Here is a 20426-nt window from a genome sequence, read left to right on the forward strand (position 1 = left end):
TTGCACTGCCTCTCTCTGGTATCTCTCTAAAGCAAGGGCAGCAACTTGTTTGTAAGGGCCTCGTACTGTTAATAGAAAACACCATTCCTTCCCCACAGGTTCTCTGTCTCCAAGATGGAAAACAAAAGAGGCTGCAATGGGACAGAGAAGGGCTTCCCACTGAGGAGATGAATGGGCTTAACAATTTGCAAGATCAAAAATCAAAACAATTAAACCCGTGGAGATGGAGGAGAAGGACAGTGAACAGAGGCTGGGAAGGGTAATGGGAGAGTTGTGGGAGGAGGAGGCAGATGGTTAATGGGTACAATAAAATAGAAAGATGAGTAAGACTTAGTCTTCCATAGCACAACAGGATGACTATAATCAACAGTCGTTTTTGTTTGTTTGTTTGTTTGTTTGTTTTTTTGAGACAAAGTCACTCTGTCACCCAGGCTAGAGGGCAGTGGCACGGTCTCTGCCCACTGCAGCCTCCGCCTCCCCAGTTCAAGCAATTCTCCTGCCTCAGCCTCCCGAGTAGCTGGAATTACAGGCGCGCACCACCATGTCCAGCTAATTTTTGTATTTTTAGTAGAGATGGAGTTTCACCATGTTGGCCAGGCTGGTCTTGAACTCCTGACCTCAGGTGATCCACCTGCTTCAGCCTCCCACAGTGCTGGGATTACAGGTGTGAGCCACTGTGCCCGGCCCTATAGTCAACAGTAATTTAATTGTACATTTAAAAATAACTGAAAGAGTATAATTGGATTGTTTATAACACAAAGGATAAAGGCTTGAGGTGATGGATACCCCATTTTACATGATGTGATTATTACACATCGCATGCCTGTATTAAAACATCTCATGTACCCCATAAATATATATACCTACTATGTACTCACGAAAATTAAAATTTAAAAAAATTAAAAATAATTTGCAAGATCATTTTTAATAATTATTTTTCAGTTTGGATGCATTTTCACCATCATGGCCCCGGGGTCTCCCTGCCCTAGATGAGGGTCTGGATCCAGGGAAGGGTCTCCCACCGTCTGAAGCATTGTGTCTCTACACGCGTTGGCCAGCTGCTTGGGGCAACACAGGACGATGCGCTCAGGCCACTCACCACAGAAGCTTAGCCATTAGAACAAGCAGAGGACAACCAAGCCAAAGATCCCACGACAGGGGAGCTCCTAAAAGCAAACACAAAGTAAGAGTACACATGAAGTCCCAGCAGCAAGCAGGTAGACATGTCTTGTCCAACTCCTCGAGTCTCTCTCTGGGACCACTTGATGCAGAGCCTTGATTTGTTCATCTCTTAAATGGGAACAATGACCCTCAAAGAGGAGGAGAGGTGGGGGAGTGAGAATTAAATGAGATTGTGTCAGTCAGCATGTACTAGGGAGCTTATTAAAAACACCAATTCCAGGATCCTCTGGAGATTCTGATTTAGCAAGTCTGCCAGGAGGCCCAGGAATTTGTATTTTAAGCATCTCTCCCAGGTGATTCTGATATTAAGCAAGTTTAGGAAACAAAAGATTAGGGCTCTGATCCATAGGAAGGGTTCACCCAATGGCAGCCCTCACTTAGGCCTTTGGGGTGAATGAAGGAGGGGCATCCAGGATCTTGCCCAGCCAGGGACATGCAGAGGACATCTTTGTAAGGCACCCTCATCACTTTCTGACACTGCTCTTTCAAGGGAAAACCCGTCACACCTTTCTGCAGGGGATTTGACAACATCCATTAAAAAAAAAATTCAGATAGAGTCTCGCTCTGTCACCCAGGATGGAGTGCAATGGCACCATCTCGGCTCACTGTAGCCTCCGCCTCCCAGATTCAAGCGATTTCCCTGCCTCAGCTTCCCTAGTAACTGGGACTAAGGCACGTGCCACCACACCTGGCTAATTTTTGCATTTTTAGTAGAGACGGGGTTTCACCATGTTGGCCAGCCTCATCTCAAATTTCTGACCCCAAGTTATCCGCCTGCCTCGGCCTCCCAAAATACTGAGATTACAGGCATGAGCCGCCACGCCCGACCAACATCCATCAAAATTATAAATGCAGACCCTGTGATCTAGCAATCTCACTTTAAAGAGTTTATCCTACAGACATATTTGCACAGATGCAAATTATATCAGGTCAGGAACTGCAGCATTATTCATAACAGCAAAAACAAACAAACAAACAAACAACTGAAAGGTCCATCTACAGACCTCTGGTTGAATACAGTTATGGCATAGCCATAAAACCAACAATGGCACAGCTCCTGTGCACAGATACAGAATTTCCTCCAAAGTGTATTGTTAGGTGAAAAATGCAAGGTGTGGAACAAGGTGTATAATAAGCTTTTGTGAAAAGTGCAGAGATCATCTATATTTGATTTGCTGTGTATGCATAGAATATCTCTGGACAAATACATAAGAAGCTGGTAACACTGGTTGCCTCTGGAGAGGGAACTGGGTGGCTGGGGGACCCAGGATGGAGGAAAAGGTTTCACTACATGCCTTTCAGACTTTATATATTTGGAACCCTGTGCATTATCCATTGTGCATATTATCTATTCGTGTAAAACGCTATAACATTTACAAATAACTTTTAAATATATGCATATCATATTTCAATGAAAATTTTGTTGTTGTTGTTGTTGTTGTTTTGAGATGGAGTTTTGCTCTTTTGCCCAGGCTGGAGTGAACTGGCAGGACCTCAGCTCACTGCAACCTCCGCCCCGAGTGTTCAAGCAATTCTCCTGCCTCAGCCTCCCAAGTAGCTGGGATTATAGGTGCCCACCACCAGACCCAGCTAATTTTTGTATTTGTAGTAGAGACAGGGTTTCACCATGTTGGCCAAGCTGGTCTCAAACTCCCGACCTCAGGTGATCCACCCGCCTCGGCCTCCCAAAGTGCTAGGATTACGGGCATGAGCCAATGTGACAAGCCTCAACGAAAAGTATTTTAAAGTAATAATATAATTCATTAAAAGGCATGGTTTGTGTATTCAAGTGCCACCTCTGGCCACTGTGGCTGCAGAAATGGGGAATACCCCAATTCACCATCCCTGTGTGAAGCCAGGGTACGGAGACATTCAAGTCAGGAAAAGCTAGAGTGGAGGTTTTAGTCAAGCACCAAGTCCTCTGTCTTCTCTGGGTACTTGTCCATGCCGGTACCTACTCCTGGGACACTGTCCACCTCGCTAAGTCCATCTTCTTCTCACCTTGTGTCTCACCTGAGACATCACTGACTTTAGGAGGTTTCCTGACCCATGTGTGTTCCCTGTGTGTTCCCCCTCTCAGCACCCAGCAACTGCCTCGTGCTCACCAGGACACATGTCTTCCCTCCCCGCCAGGCTGCACTGAGAGCTCAATGAGGGCAGGGGACATCTCTGGCTTGTTAGAAGCTATCTCCCCAAAGCATGGTCCTAATGTGGTGTTAAGAACAGAAGGCATCACAAAGAAGTGAGAAAGTGAAGGAGAAAGGGGGAGAGATGTAAGAAAGGCATGGGGGAGAAAAAGGAAAGAAGGTCATGTTCCCAGGATCCAATGCCACTCCCTGGAGAGGCTTCTCTATCTTAGCTCAGCCCTTAGTCATTATCACCCTCCCTGGTCTTGTCAGATTTGAAATATCTTCTTCATTTACAAGAGGGCCTTATCTATCTTGCTCACCTCTGTATTCCCAGCCCCTACGGCAGACTTGGAACATAGCAGGTGCCCAGTAAACATGGATTGAATTAGTTAATATTGGACAAGGCCGGGCTTGGTGGCTCATACCTGTAATCCCAACACTTTGGGAGGCTGAGGTGGGCAGATCACCTGAGGTCGGGAGTTCAAGACCAGCCTGGCCAACATGGTGAAACCCCATCTCTACTAAAAATACAAAAATTAACCAGGTGTGTGGCACACACCTGTAATCCTAGCTACTTGGGAGGCTGAGGTGGGAGGATCGCTTGAGCCTGGGAGGTGGAGGTTGCAGTGAACCGAGATCGTGGCACTGCATTCCAGCCTGGGCGACAGGGCGAGACTCTGAGTCAAAATAATAATAATAATAATAATAATAATAATAGTTAATTATTATTGGATAGTGAGGAGGGAGTTTGCAAAGGAGCCACTAAAATGAATTTAGTCCTGAGATTCTGATGGGATTCGTTCTGGATAGGGGCCGGGGAACTGGAAGATTTTTAATGCCCACCACCCAAGTGCAGCCATAGTTGAGAATCATTAATCCTGAAACTTGGTAGGGAAGCTTGATAGGAACTTTGGGTTTTTCACTAAGGGCAGAATCCCCAGTGACTGTCAGAGACCCCGCTCTGAATCTTAAGAATCTTCCCACCCCAGGCCTGACAGGGAGGACAGGGAAGGAAAGTGAGGCTGGGACACGGGGCAGAGGGCGACTCTGCTCACCTGCGGGAGAACGCGAGGATGAGGTCCTAGTGGGACCGGCGCTAGCGGGCGCGTCTTGCCAGGAGTGAGTCTTGGCGCCATCTAGTGCCTGCTGGAGGCTCTGCAGCTGCAGCGGACTGAGCCGCCCGCGCTGGGCGTGGGTCACCGCCGCGGCGTTCTCCGGGCCCAGGGAGGCGATCTGCTCCGCGGACAGCTCCTGCGGGAGGCAAAGGGGCAGCACCTTCACACGGGGCCCCTCCCCGGATTTCCCACACCTCGGGCGTCCGGCACAGGATGCGCACAACTTTGTCATCTCCTTGTGTGTATCATGTGTGGTCCTCTTTAAGATGTTTCCTTAAAATTAGATCACTCTTGCACTACCAAAATAAATGCATTTAAAAATAGAAATTTTAAAATGGAAATTTCCAAAAATGGAAAGCCGCAGACTTGCCATAAGCAAGCATTAAATAGGAGCCGCAAAACAAAGATAAAACAATGTTGTTGAATCCTAGCTAGATTTGTCCGCCAACAATATCTGAACCCCTGGCCTCTTAAAAAAAAAAAAGAGAGAGAGAGAGAGAGAGAATATAAAATGTACTATATAGGTGTTAAATTGACACTTCTTCCTTGAGGTAATTAGAAGTACTAACAGAGAGTTGAAAAGAGAGGCATGATTTCCTCCCTATGTGGCAATGTTGTTTAATGCAATGCAAGCCAGCTTTCCAGTGCTTCAAGTCTTCCACCTCCTGAAACACTGATGTGGAGGGGGAAACACAGGTCTTAAAGACCAGAGGCCTGAATTTGAGCCCCTGCTCTGCCACATGCTTGCTGTGTCACCTTGGAAAAATTACACAGCCTCCCTGGGCTTTGGGGATAAATGTGAGACAGCACAGAGAACTCATCTCCTCTGCTGACTGATTCTGATCCTTTGGTTTGACTGCCTGAGCACCATGTGATGAGCTCTGTGAGGGCTCCACGGAGGCAAAATGCAGTCATCTATTGGTGATATCTGCCATGGACAACATGAGTAGGAAATTCTGCTGGCCAGACTATGTCTTCAAAGACTGTGAAGAAGGTGTCTTCTGAAGTCACTTTCAGATCAAAGGACTTGGTGACTCGTTCCGATGGGACTGGAATACGTTGGGATGGCAGGATGCTGCTCTTGTAAAGGGGACTCTACATAATCGTGTTTATTTTCTAAAGGCCCTGAACAATCTGGGAAAGATGCTTATGCTCCCTTATCCCTTCCTCTCCTGTCAGTCACCCTCTCCTCCTCTTTTGTCCAGGTAGATACTTCCCTGGAATCATATCCCTCTGCGTAAAGCCCTTCCAGGCACCCCATTCCAGAACACAGTTCAGGCTCCTGGAAAAAACTCTGCCCACCTCTCCAGCCTCACACCTGGCATTCTTCACTCCAGGAGAGTGAGTGCCAATATTTACAGTTCCCGAGAGGCAGCACCTTTCTGTGCACCTCCTTCTGCCTGGAACACTGTTTCTTCTTCATCACTAGCTGTCCTCAAAGATTCAGCATCTGGTCGGTCAAGTGCCGTGGCTCATGCCTACCATCCCAGCACTTTAGGAGGCTGAGGCGGAATGATTAACAGGCCCAGGAGTTCGAGACCAGCCTGAGCAACACAATGAGACCCCCATCTCTACAAAAAGTTTTTCTTAATTAGCCAAATGTGCAGTCCTAGTTACTTAGGCTGACGTGAGAGGATTGCTTGAGCCCAGAGGATCAAGGGTGCAGTGAGCCATCACTGTGCCAGTGCACAGCCTGGGCAACAGAGTAAGACTTTGTCTCAAAAAAATTAAAATTCAGCATCACCTCCTCTCTTCTCACTACACACACACACACACACACACACACACACACACACACACGGTGGGGTGGGCACATAGGTGCTTTTTTGGCTTCCATATACCATTAACACAGAGTCTGTATTCTAAAAATTATCTCTTTTATCAATGTTGCTGACTTGCGACCCACAGGCCAGATTGAATCTCTAGGCCTGCAGCACTGTGTTTTCAAAAATAAATTCAGATTGGCTGCCAACATTTAATTATCAAGCGATTCCATATGAAAATGAAGATTTCTGACTTCTTCTTGAAAAAAGTAAAAAGGAAAATTCAGCAATCCTGGGCCCACGTGGCCACACTGCATGAATGTGCTAGGGATGAGAAGCAGCCTCCACATTTAGACAGGGCTCTCCAGTTCACTTCGGTCTCTACCCAGCCTACTGCACCTTGTGTTACCTTTCAGGCCCCTGAAGGCACTGTGTGATAACCCCTTCACCTGTGCATCCTTAGGTGCACCTACCCTGGAGCCTGCCACAATGTAGGTGATTGGTAGGGATTTCTGGAATAGATAAATACCTGTACAAAGAAGCAGCACAACAGCACTCCAAACAAGACCAAGAGAAAGCGCTTAGCAAAATGCCAGCATCCAAGGCCAGGCTGCTTGTCCCATGCAGACTGCCCCAGAGGGGAAACAGGTATTTGCTCAATGGCCTTAAGAACTGCTATTTATTGCCCTCAGACAGCTATTATGCCTGCAATGTGCTCGGAACTGTCCGAAGTGCTGAAATGATTGAAGGTCGGCTATCTTTCTTGAAATGAACAAGTGATGTGGCACCAGGGGAGTTTGTTGAGCCTGATTTGTGTGTTTTATCCAGAAGTGGTGGACAAAATGTATTCCCACATTACCCAGCAAACAGGAACACCAGGGTCACTGCCTCCTCATCAGAGCAGACTATTCCCACCAAATACTCCCCTAATCTTGTACACAGACAGAAAAAAAAGCACCTGTCATTAGATACCCTGCTTCCCTTACTTCAATTGATCCAATTCCACCCTCTCAATTTTTTCCATAGCAGTTTTTCACCTGTCCTCTTGTGATTTTCCTAATATTTTTCTTTAAATCAACTAAAAATATATAGAGAAAAAAATACATATATATATATACACACACAGAGAGAGAGAGAGATGGAGTTTCACTCTTGTTGCCCAGGCTGGAGTGCAATGGTGTGGTCTCAGCTCACTGCAACCTCTGTCTCCCTGGTTCAAGCAATTCTCCTGCCTCAGCCTCCCAAGTAGCTGGGATTACAGGCATCCACCACCACGCCCAGTTAACGTTGTATTTTTCATAGAGATGGGGTTTCACCATGTTGGCCAGGCTGGTCTTGAACTCCTGACCTCAGGTGATTGGCCTGTCTCAGCCTCCCAAAGTGTTGGGATTATAGGCGTGAGCCACCGTGCCTGACCTAAATCAACTAAAATATTTTTATTTAATCGTATTTTAAAAGGAAATATTAAAAGGTCCACAATCCCTCATCTGCAATTCTGAAGTCCAAAAATAATCTGAAAACTGAAAGTTTTCCCCCAAAGTTTAAGTCAAACTTATTTATCAGCAAAACTTGACCTGAAGTGATGTGAGGCTATTTATTTATAATCTATATTTATTCCAATTAGCGTGGCTTCTCACAGATTTCTTCACAGAAATATTAATGTGTTTGCTTACAAGGTGCTTCCCCAGGCACTGCTGGGGGTATGAAGTTACATACAGTAAATGTACAGGATAATCTTTTTAAAATCTGAGAAATTCTCAATTCTGAACTATATCTGTCCCCAAGGGTTTTCGTAAGGGTTTATGAACCTCATACCACCATAAATAGAAAATCAGTACCACCTGCTAGAAGAAGAGTAGGTGACCATAAAAATAAATATAATTAAAACACATATGTAATTTTAAGAAAAAGTATTTTTCAAAAACACCTAAACTCACATAGATCTCCCCTGACCCCATCAGCAGAGTCTGGCCACAAGTCTCTAAATTCTAAGGCCCATCATCTGTTTCCCTGTGTGATTTGAAATGGGGTCAAGCTCCCCTTTCTCCTTGAAGAACTGAGCACCTACTTTGAATATCTCATCAGGAAGGCATTTTATTGCTGATGGCTGGAAATATGGCATCAAATCTTTGTCAAGCATCCGGAGCTCTGCCTTAGTTAATCCAGCTGGGGAGAAAAAGGAATCACAGGGGTTTAGTTCAAGCCATCAGAACTCCGCTTGTTTTATTAATGGTGCTTCATAATGCTCAGATCTGAGTGTTCTAGGCAAGCATCATTCCTTACAAAAGGCCCTGGAAATCACACTGGGGAATCAAGTTCCTTCATCAACTCAGGAAAAAAAAAAAATGTGGGTCACATTAGCCCTGATTGGCCTCCTACAGTGAAACGCATGCCCAGAAGGAACTTCAATTTACACACTTTCAAATTTTGTATAAAACTACTTAGGGGTCAATTAAATCACATTCTAAACTAGTGGTTTTCCAAACTTTAGTGTACACAAGGATCTCCAAGAGAGCTTGTTTTAAAAGCAGATTTGCAGACTCACCCTCTGCAACTTCAAATCATGAAATATAGGTTCTACTGTAATGCCACTGATGTTTGCTACACGTGGCCAAGGATCATGTTTTATTTTGTGTCCCCACATTTAAGTTTGGAAAGGGAGAGAAAGGCATGCTCAGGGTGAGTCTTACCTGCAATGGTCCCAAGCTCCTGCAAGACAGGACTGGTCCACTCAGTGGGATCCCCAAACACGACTTCAGCCTTCCTCTTAAACTCAGCCAAGACATGCGTGCTGCAGAGCAGGGTCCCAATTCTGGCCACTACCACCCTGGTAGTGGTTAAAGAGGGAGGGATATAATCTGAGTTTGGACTCTTCAGCCAAAACCAAACAAACAAACACACACACACACACACACACACACACACACACACACACAATGTGCAGAAGTTAGGTAGGCTCAGCAGGCAGAGCAGATCCAGCTTATCCCATTAGCCCAGTGGGATTTTAGCCCAGAAAGGTGCCAAGTGTCAGGAGGTGGAATATCTAGATGGATGGATGGATGGATGGATGGATGGATGGATGGATGGATGGATGGATGGATGGATGGATGGATTAACCCATTTGCCATTTTGCACATTCGTATTTTAGTTACCTGAATTCTGAGATCTTTATAAGTGGGATTTCAGTTATGTTTATAGCACACAGGGTTGCACCAAGTCCTACCAAATGAAAGCTCTTCAGGTCCTGGATATTGTATCCTGAATCATCCAGGAACCCTTGCAAAATGGATTCAGCCTAAAAAATATAGTAAGAATAAAAGATAAACTCTCCAGGAATGATCGAGGTCCCCAGGCCTGAGGGGATTAATAAGCTGTTGCTGTAGTCTTCTGACTGATCTCCCATCCTACTCCTCAGGAATCCCCACCCCAAACCATCCTGGCCTCTGCATCCAAGTTAATGTCCTTAAGATGCTACTTCAACTGAGTATGTCCCCCTACTGTGGAGGTGTCTTCAGGCAATGAATCTCTTATATCCTTCACCAATATTAAAGGCACTTGTGTCCTGTGTCTGTGTCTGCTGCTTAGTTCCTTCAGTCACTCTTATGACCTTCAGACACTTTGGACATACAACTTCTTCTGCATCAAGATCGAAACTTTTCCAGTATCTTTTTCCACAACGTTTCTTTTTCTTTTCTTTCTTTCTTTTTTTTTTTCTTTTTTTGGAGATAGAGTCTTGCTCTGTCACCTAGACTGGAGTGCAGTGGCACACTCTCAGCTCATGCAACCTCCGCCTCCCCAGGTTCAAGCAATTCTCGTGTTTCAGCCACCCAAGTAGCTAGAATTACAGGTGCACATCACCACATCTGGCTTTTTGTATTTTTTGTAGAGACAGGGTTTCACCATGTTGCCCAGGCTAGTCTCGAACTCCTGACCTTGAGTGATCTACCCACCTCGAGATCCCAAAGTGCTGGGATTACAGGCATGACCCACCACACCTGGCCTTTCCACAACCTCGCAACAAAACCTTATAATTTCCTGTCTCTTTGCCTTTGTTCAAACCCGTCCTTTCATCTGAAATGCCCTTCTGCACTTCCAAGTGCAGCCATCCTTTTTTTTTGGGGGGGGAGGGGCAGTGTCAACTCAAATGTCACCTTCTTCATGACGTTTCAGCCAGAATGATTTTTTCTTCCTCTATGGTCCTACAGAAATATGTTTACCCCTTCAATTCCAATGTTTACTCTTCAATTCCAGAGAGTAACACACAAAATGCTTTGGTGTCAAAATATTTTAAACTAAGCCTTGATTTAAGGGGGCTGATGCATAGGTCTTCATAATTCTAGCAGTGGCTATTCATCATTCATGACTTCCTCTGGAGAACCACCTCTCTTGTATTCCTACTTCATGTGGTTCAGTCAAAGCTAACTGCACCGAGTTCCAGGAGTGATGAAATTCAATTCATACCTTGGCCTAGCTGCAGTCACTGGTTCTGGATAGGACATGTGATTTAACCAGAGTCAACCAGAACCAAATTTTGAGTGGAGCATTAGGAGAAGAGCTTTCTTTACTCTGGACTTGAACTTAGAAGGATATACACAAGGATCTGCTGGAACCTACCACATGCAGGAATAGAGCCTGTCTCTCAAAGAAAAGCAAAGTTCAAAAACATGATAAGAAACAGATTCCCACCAAGAGTGTTAAAGATCCTGGATCCAGCTGTACCTGAACACTACCCCTGAACTTTCCAGTTATGAGAATCAATCAATTCCCTTTTTATTTATGTATTTATTTTTTTGAGACAAGATCTCACTCTGTCATCCAGCCTGCAGTGGCATGATCTCTGCTCACTGCAACCTCCCTCTCCTGGGTTCAAGCGATTCTCATGCCTCAGCCTCCCAAGTAGCTGGGATTATAGGCAGGCACGAACACACCTGGCTAATTTTTGTATTTTTAGTAGAGAAGTAATTTCACTGTTGGCCAGGCTGGTCTCAAACTCCTGACCTCAAGTGATCTGCCCGTCTCAACCTCCCAAAGTGCTAGGATTACAGGTGTGAGCCACCACACACTGTGCTCAGCCCCTTTATTTGATCAAGCCAGTTTGTGTTGGGTTTTCTGCCACTTGTAACTAAACATGTGCTGATTCATTCGATCTACCTGTGTAGGACCTGAGAAAGCATCCAAGCCAATCCTATGAAGATCAGCTATAAAATAACGTCTAGACTGGGCACAGTGGCTCACCCCTGTAATCCCAGCACTTTGGGAGGCCGAGGCAGGAGGATCACTTGAGGTCAGGCATTTGAGACCAGCCTGGCCAACATGGTGAAAGCTTGTCTCTACACAAAAATACAAAAATTAGCCAGGCGTGGTGGCATGTGCCTATGGTCCCAGCTACTTGGGAGGCTGAGGTGGGAGGATTGTTTGAGCCTGGGAGGTGGAGGTTGCAGTGATCCAAGATTGCACCACTGCACTCCAGCCTGGGTGACAAAGTGAGACTCTGTCTCACAAAATAAAGTCTGGTTCCTTCAGTGCTCATGGGAGCAAGTAAAAGAGATTATGAGACCTCACAAGGCAAAGATGAGGAGACATCCAAGGACAGACCGCTAATTGAAAGTGAAAATCACAGGCTAGAGTCAATCTTCCCATCTCTCTCTCTCTCTCTCTCTGTCTTTTTTTTTTGGACAGAGTCTCACTCTTTCACCCAGGCTGGAGTGCAGTGACATGATCTTGGCTCACTGCAACCTCTATCAAGCAATCCTCATGCCTCTGACTCCTGAGTAGCTGGGATTACAGGCACCCACCACCACACCCAACTAATTTTTTGTGTTTTTAGTAGAGACAGGGTTTCCCCATTTTGGCCAGGCTAGTCTCAAACTCCTGACCTCAAATGATCTACCCACCTCAGCCTCCCAAAGTGCTGGGATCACAGGCATGAGCCACCATGCCCAGCCCCCATCTCCCTTTAATGTTAGTCATCCCCATCATACAATATAAATCATTAAGGTGTTGAGAGAAAGTGTTGAGGAAGATTGTGAAATGTTGCAATGAAATTCCATTTTCATGGGCTGGTGCTTCCCACCCCTCAGGTCTGTTTAAATGCTACCTACTCAGAGAAAACTGCCCTCTGAACTCTTTCACCTCAAACAGCCCTTCATTCTACTATTCCCATGAGTACCTTGTCCATTTTCTGCATCACTTATCATGATTTTTCAAATTTTTCACTTTGATTACTCACTTTTTTGTCTGTATCACCAAGTAGGCGCCCAAAAGAAAAGGACCATATCCAGGTAGTTTACCACTGAGTCCCCAGCACCTAGCATAATGCCTGCCACACAGTAGGAGTTCAATAAGTACTTCTTGAGTAAATGAATGAATGAATGAAACAACATCTGAGTGAGTGACTTACAGAAGTCATGGGCAATATATAGTCTTTGACATGCTTCACTTTGCTGCCTTCATGTAATAGACTGGCTTCAGGAAGACTTCTCATGTTTCTGAAAATCGGACTGGTCAGTGTCCTCATCAAGTTGTCCTCCATGATTACAAAGCTCACAGCTACTATGGGGGCGGGGGATTCAGTAACACCATGCTTAGACTTATATGTCATTGACTTAATGGGACTGTATATCAAAAGTGGTAATAGCTAACATTTATTGAGTGCATACTGTGTGCTGGCACTACTTTCACCACTTTACACATACTATCTCATCTAATCTTCCTAAATAACCCTATGAGGTAAGTATTAATAGTTTCCCTAGTTTGCAGACGAGCAAACTGAGGCATGGAGAAGTGAAGTAACTAGGCCAAGATCACATAGCTAGAAAATGATCATTCTGGCCGGGCACGGTGGCTCACACCTGTAATCCCAGCACTTTGGGAGGCCAAGGCGAGTGGATCACCTGAGGTCGGGAGTTCGAGACTAGCCTGACCAACATGGAGAAACCCTGTCTCTACTAAAAATACAAAATAAGCCGGGTGTGGTGGTGCATGCCTGTAATCCCAGCTAATCAGGAGGCTGAGGCAGGAGAATGGCTTGAACCTGGGAGGCGGAGGATGCAGTGAGTGGAGATCTTGCCATTACACTCCAGCCTGGGCAACAAGAGCAAAACTCCATCTAAAAAAGAAAAAAAAAAAAGAAAGAAAAAAGAAAATGATGGTTCTAGCATCAAAACCCAGGCAGTCTGAATCCATGGCCTATACTCTTAGCCAGTGAAGGTGTTTGGCTGTGGAGAAAAGATGGAGATTCAAGTTAGCTTTCAAATTTTTCTTATTAAGTCTTCACAATCAGGTTTCACTAGTTGACTCAGAGAAATTTGGGCTCCTCAACTATCAGGAATGCTCACTTTAAAATGAAAGTGCAAAAATACAATTTAAATAAAATTACTTTGAAGATGTGGTATTAAATTGTCCTTGCCACTGAAACCCGGAAAATGCAAGCTCAGCCTGCAAGGTGATAAGTTAAAACATATTTCCTTGAGTGACTAGACCAGCGTATATGTAATGATTCCAAGACAATTAACACCAACACTTTTAGGAAATATTAACTGTTGAAAAATGAATAGCTTTAAGATTTCAATCCCTCTGTTCATCCCTCTGGCTTCTATAATAGTTATTTTCCTTATATTGGTTTTTGAGCTGAACTATCTGTTAATGTAGTTCCGTCAGGTCTGACTATTAATCTAGAAACATGCATTTAAGGTTTGATTGGGAGCTAAAGTTGAAGAACTGACTGCAAATGATACATGCAAATGTTAGGTTTTCATATCCTCTTCAAACATATTGATAAATCTCACTGCCATCCATGAGAATTAAAATCGGTGCGAAGGGAAAGAGATACCCTAGTTTCTAAGTTGGATGTATTTTTCCGTTTCTCCCAGACTGCAAATAGAATGATTTTAATAGCACAGTGTGATGTGGCACTTCTCAAACTAGTCAAAACCAGTTTTAGAGTCAAAGAACCATGGGACGATAGAATATCAGACTGAAAGGAACCTCTGAGTGTTAGGGCTAACCCTCTCATCTTGCAAAGGAGGAGACTAACCCAGAGAAAGGGGCTGTGATGATGGTGATAATGATATGATGATGTTGATAATGACAACGCAATGATGTCAATATCAACTATGAAAACAGCTAATTTTTATTGAATACTATGTACCAGACATTGTTCAAAACGTTTTCAAGTATTTAACTCATGTAATCTTCTTTTTTTTTTTTTTTTTTTTTGAGACGGAGTCTCGCTCTGTCGCCCAGGCTGGAGTGCAGTGGCCGGATCTCAGCTCACTGCAAGCTCCGCCTCCTGGGTTCACGCCATTCTCCTGCCTCAGCCTCCCGAGTAGCTGGGACTACAGGCGCCCGCCACCACGCCCGGCTAGTTTTTTGTATTTTTTTTAGTAGAGACGGGGTTTAACCGTGTTAGCCAGGATGGTCTCGATCTCCTGACCTCGTGATCCGCCCGTCTCGGCCTCCCAAAGTGCTGGGATTACAGGCTTGAGCCACCGCGCCCGGCCTAACTCATGTAATCTTCATGGCCAGGATCTGCATGTTGCCCAGCTCTAGGGGGGCACCACTCACACTGTATTCTGTTTGAATGGTGCCACTCAGAGTTATGAAACAAGGCAACCGTGATTACAAAAAGCTCGTAAGAGTAGGGGGACATTCGTTGGTTTTGGCTGCTCAGCATCCACACTTTTCTTTGGAAAATTACCCTCTATTAGCTTCCTATTGCTACTCTACCAAATTACCACAAAGACAGTGGCTTTAAAAAATACATATTTATTCTCTTATAGTTCTGGAGACTGTACATCCTAAAATGGACTAGAAGGATAGGTTCTTTCTGGGAGATCTAAGAATTCATTTTCTTGCTTTTTCTAGCTTCAAGAGGCCACCTGCATTTCCTTGGCTCACAGACCCATCCTCCATCTCCAAAATCAGCAGCAGAGCACCTTCAGATCTCTTTCTAGTCCCTCTGCTTCCATTATCATGTCACCTTCTCTATCTATGACCCTCCTTGCTCCTTCTTAAAAGGACCCTTGTGATTATATTGGGCCCACCCAAATAATCCAAGACAACCTCCCCATCTCAAGATCCTTAATCACATCTTCAAAGTCCCTTTTGCTCCATAAGTTAACATATTCACAGCTTCTAGGGGTTCAGACATGGACACCTTTGGAGGACCGTAATCAGCCTACCACATATCCTTCCCCACACGGCTCATGTGGTCATGAGTTGGTGATAAGATGGACTCCACTCCCTGATGCAGGCCTCGCCAACCAACATATTCAACCCCTGACCAGAGTGGTTGCTCAGGGGTGGGCAACTCCATGAGTGGAGTCAATGCTGGGGTTTTTCCAAAAACTAATAAAGAAGTGGCACATTTTTATGGACTTGTTAATTAGTTTGTATATAAGCCTAGTGCTGAAAATGACTGCTGAGAGAGCTGCCTGAGAATGAAGATAACATGGAAGGGCTAAGATTTCCCTTTCCAGCAGTACAGTGGATTAGACACCCTAAACTTCTCTCCCAATCAAAACAATTAAAATTCTGGGGAAAACTTCTTTAGCCCATGAAGGATTAATTAACATAGGAATTGTCCACCCACCATAAACAACTAGAAAATTTAACAAAATATATCAGACAACTGCATCCGGATATGGAACAACATAGAATCATAATCCCAAAAGAAGAAAAACAAACAAGATCAGCCCTAAAATTACCCTCACTTACTGCCAAAAAGCAGTTTCCAGGACATAGATCAGGAAGAGGAACCACAACACGCCCAGTGCCCAGTCGAGTTGAGGATACAGAGATCCAAGTTGAGAGAGGCCAGGGCACTTATCACTTGTGGCGCAAAGTATTAGACAGGAGGAAACTGCAGAGAGTTCCAGAAATCTGCAGAGATGTCTAGTACTGACTGCTAATTTGCACATGCAAAGAGTGAAACTCCACATAGGCAGGAAAAGAGTCATCAGTAATCAGAAAGGATTAGGCTGAGCAACTTCCAGAGCTCATGTGAAGCTGGAAATAGTTCACGTTCTCACCAGCCAGAGTAGAGAGGTCTTGGATACATGGAGCATTAGGTAGTGTCCTCAAAGGAATCATGTCACAGTAATGATGATAAATTAACCACAGAATAAAGGTCACTCTGGACTTGCCCTAACAAAACTCAAAAGGAAGCATCAAAAGGATCAAGCTGATTTGAAAGTAACTTAAGTGTATGACAGAACAAAGCCCAATACTCTTCAAAGAACTACAACTACATCAAATACTCAACAATGTAAAATCCACAATGCTCATCACCCAATCAAAATTGCTAGGCTTGCAAACAAAAAAAGAAAATACGACCCAGAACTAAGATAAAAATCAGTCAACAGCAAGGGACTCAAACATGACAGTGATGATGAAATTAACAGTAAGAATACGAAGGCAGCTCTTATAAATACGGAATAGTTAAAAGACCCAGAAACATCCACCCACCTGTCTCGGGCTCCATTCTGTTTGCTGGGTTAGAAAAGCCACAGTGTCTATGGAACTGAGGTTCAGCTGCTCCAGCTCACTCTCATTAAGAGCCAGAGCAATGCGCCCTAGGGAGGCGATATGGTGTTCTCTCCAGTAAGAAGGCATGTCCCAAACCTTTAGGCAAAAAAAGAAAACAGAATAGACTGAACACTGGTGATGGTATTTACACCATGATTTGAATGTTTGTACCCCCCTAAAATTCATATGTTAAAACCTAATCTCCAATGTGATAATATTAGAAGGTTGGGCCTTGGGAGATGATTAGGTCATAAGGGTGGAGCTCTCATAAGTGGGATTAGTGCCCTTGTAAAAGAGCCCCCAGAGAGCTAGCTACAAGCTAGCCCCTTTCCACCATGTGAGGACACAGTGAGAAGGCACCATCTATGAAAAATAAGCCCTTACCAAACATTGGATCTGCCAATGCTTCAATTTTTGATTTCTCACCCCCCAGAACTGTGAGAAATAAATTTCTGTTTGTAAGTTATCAGTCTACGATATTTTGTTATAGCAGCCTGAATGGACAAAGACAGTATCTAAAACAGACATAAGGAGGCCAGGTGCGGTGGCTCACACCTGGAATCTCAGCATTTTGGGAGGCCAAGGCATGCAGATCACACGAGGCCAGGAGTTCAAGATCACCCTGGCCAACATAACGAAACTCTGCCTCTACTAAAAATACAAAAAAACAAAAATTAGCAGTGCATGGTGGCACACACCTGTAATCCCAGTCACTCGGGTGGCTGAGGCACAAGACTCACTTGCAGAAGTTGCCGTTAGCCAAGATGGTGCCACTGCACTCCAGCCTGGGTGACAGAGCGAGACCCTGTCTCAAAAAAATAAAAATAAAATAGACATAGGGAAACCTACTGTGCAGCATGGTGACCATAGTTGATAATAATGTGTTGAATACTTGAAAATTGTGAAGAGAGTAGATGTTAAATATTCTCACAACAAAAACTGACAGCTGACAAGTATGAAAGGTGATTGACATGTTAATTAGCCTGCTTTAATCATTCCCCAATGTATACATATATCAAAACACCATATTGTGTATATGTATACACCATAAATATATATAATTTGTTAACTATCCCTTAATAAAAAATAATGAAAAATTTAAAAGACACAGGGTAAATCTTAATATAAAGCTCTCTTTTAAATCAATAATAAAAAGATAACTATATTTGTTTTAAAAATAAAAGAAGACATCAACAAGGAATTCGCAAAAGAAAAATTAAATGTATGGGGAAAAGTTTATTCTCAGTCATAATTAAAGAAATATACATTAAAAACAATCAGAGAAGACCATGTTGATTCATCATATGACAAGAAGTGAAAAGAATTATCATCATTTATGATGCTGGAAAGATACAAGGTAAGGGATACCCTCATTTGTTGTAGTTGAGAATATAAGTTGGTACATGCTGTTGAGAGGGCAATTTGGCTATCTGTATCAAAAGCTTTTAAAGTATTTATATTCTTTGACCCAGAAATTCTACCTCTGGGAATTTAGCCTGAGTAAATGAGACAAGTACCCAACCGTATATGTATAAAGGCATACCTTGAGGCATTTTTTAAAATGCAACCTGAAAGTCTAACAATTAGCTAAATAAATAAGAACTAACCATAAATAAAATGCAGTTGCCCCTGTGGATACCTCCACCGAGGATTGGTTCCAGGACTCCTCGAAGATACCAAAATCCACGGAGATTCAAGTCCCTTATATAAAATAGTGTAGTATTTGCGTATAACCTATGCACATCCTCCTGTATACTTTAAATCATCTCTAGATTACTCGTAATACCTGATGCAATGTAAGTGCTATGTAAATATGTACAAAATGGTATGTCAAAAGTGCTACTGTATTTTTATGTGTATTGTTTTTTATTGTTATTTGGAGTGTTTTTTCTAAATACCTGAGGTTGGTTGAATCTGCAGATGTGGAACCCACTGATATGGAAGGCTAATTGTATTACAAAGCTATTTAAAACACTGATATAGACTGGGCACGGTGGCTCAAGCCTGTAATCCCAACACTTTGGGATGCCAAGGCAGGCCTTGAGGTCAGGAGTTCAAGACCAGCCTAGTCAACATTGTGAAACCCCATCTCTACTAAAAAAAAAACAAAAAAACAAAAATTAGCCAGGCATGGTGCCAGGTGCCTGTAATCCCAGCTACTTGGGAGGATGAGGCAGAATTGCTTGAACCTGGGAGGTAGAAGTTGCAGTGAGCTGAGACCACACCATTGTACTCCAGCCTGGGCAACAAGAACAAAACTCCATCTCAAAAAATAAATAAATAAATAAAATACTGACATAGATTTACATTTTGGATATGAAAAAAATATGCAGTCTGTACTGTTGGGTGTAGAAAGCAAGTTATTGAATAGTAGGTAAGTGTAATATTTTTGTAGAACATGAGATATGTGTATGAAATATACAAAGTAATATTTTTATATACACAGTTTCGGAGTCTTGTAAGCTTCAAATGAATATACAAAAATATCAACGGTACTTATCTGTTGATCAATGCTTATCAAAATATCAACAGTAAGTAAAAGATTATCACTGATTTTCTTCTTTATTATTTTCTGACTTTTCTACAATAAACTTGAAGTACTCATATAATACACAAATACAGTTATATTTATAATTTTAAGAAATTGAATTGTTTAACCCTTGAGGGTAACTAGATATTCTACAACCATGTAAAGAGCTAAAATGGGCCTGGGCGCAGTGGCTTATGCCTGTAATCCCAGCATCGTGGGAGGCCAAGGTGAGCAGATCACTTGAGGCTAGGGGTTCGAGACAAGCCTGGCCAAACAAACCCCAACTCTACTAAAATACAATTATTAGCCAGGCATGGTGGCTTGTGCCTGTAGTCCCAGCTACTCATGTGGCTGAGACACAAGAATCACTTGAACCCGGGAGGCAGTTTGCAGTGAACCAGAGATCGTGCTGCTGCACTCCAGCCCGGGCGACAGAGCAAGACTCTGTCTTAAAAGAAAAAAAAAAAAAAAGCTAAAACAGGCCACAAAGCGACCTTTTTCTTTTTATTTATTTATTTGAGATGGAGTCTCGCTCTGTCACCAGGCTGGAGTGTAGTGACACAATCTCGGCTCACTACAACCTCCGCCTCCCGGGTTCAAGCAATTCTCTTGCCTCAGCCTCCCAAGTAGCTGGAACTACAGGTCCTTGCCATCACACCCAGCTAATTGTTTGTATTTTGAGTAGAGATGGGGTTTCACCTTGTTGGCCAGGCTGGTCTCGATCTCTTGACCTCGTAATCTGCCTCCCAAAGTGCTGGGATTACAGGCATGAGCCACTGTGCCCAGCCTACTTTTATTTTGTTTTTGAGACAAAGTCTCAGCTCTGATGCCCAGGCTAGAGTGCACTGGCACAATCTTGGCTCACCGAAACCTCCACCTCCTGGGTTCAAGCAATTCTCCTGCCTCAGCCTCCCGAGTAGCTGGAACTACAGGCGCATGCCACCATGCCCGGATAATTGTTGTGTTTTGAGTAGACACGGAGTTTTGCCATGTTGGCCAGCCTGGTCTCGAACTCCTGACCTCCCGTGATCCGCCCGCCTCGGCCTCCCAAATTGTTGGGATTACAGGCGTAAGCCACTGCACCCAGCCAACAAAGAACCTTTTTAAAGATGGAAAACTACTTCCAGTCCTCTTTTTACTTCTTTCTGTTATATTTTCAGACAAATTTGCAACAGATTCT

The 20426-nt window shown here is 43.8% G+C and overlaps 1 protein-coding gene across 1 annotated transcript in view; it reads right to left on the reverse strand.

Moving 5' to 3' along the window:
• Positions 1 to 912: 912 nt before the first annotated feature.
• Positions 913 to 20426, reverse strand: part of OTOA (otoancorin) — an 81485-nt gene continuing 61971 nt past the window's right edge. The window contains exons 23-28 of the mRNA XM_050774053.1: positions 16657 to 16812; positions 9342 to 9484; positions 8880 to 9016; positions 8258 to 8355; positions 4367 to 4562; positions 913 to 1166 (exon numbers count right to left, since the gene is read on the reverse strand). Of these exons, the coding sequence (XP_050630010.1) occupies positions 1096 to 1166; positions 4367 to 4562; positions 8258 to 8355; positions 8880 to 9016; positions 9342 to 9484; positions 16657 to 16812 (801 nt within the window). The 3' untranslated portion in view covers positions 913 to 1095. The remainder of the gene's footprint in view (positions 1167 to 4366; positions 4563 to 8257; positions 8356 to 8879; positions 9017 to 9341; positions 9485 to 16656; positions 16813 to 20426) is intronic.

This window comes from Macaca thibetana, chromosome 20 (genome assembly GCF_024542745.1).
Source record: "Macaca thibetana thibetana isolate TM-01 chromosome 20, ASM2454274v1, whole genome shotgun sequence".
NCBI lineage: Eukaryota > Metazoa > Chordata > Mammalia > Primates > Cercopithecidae > Macaca > Macaca thibetana.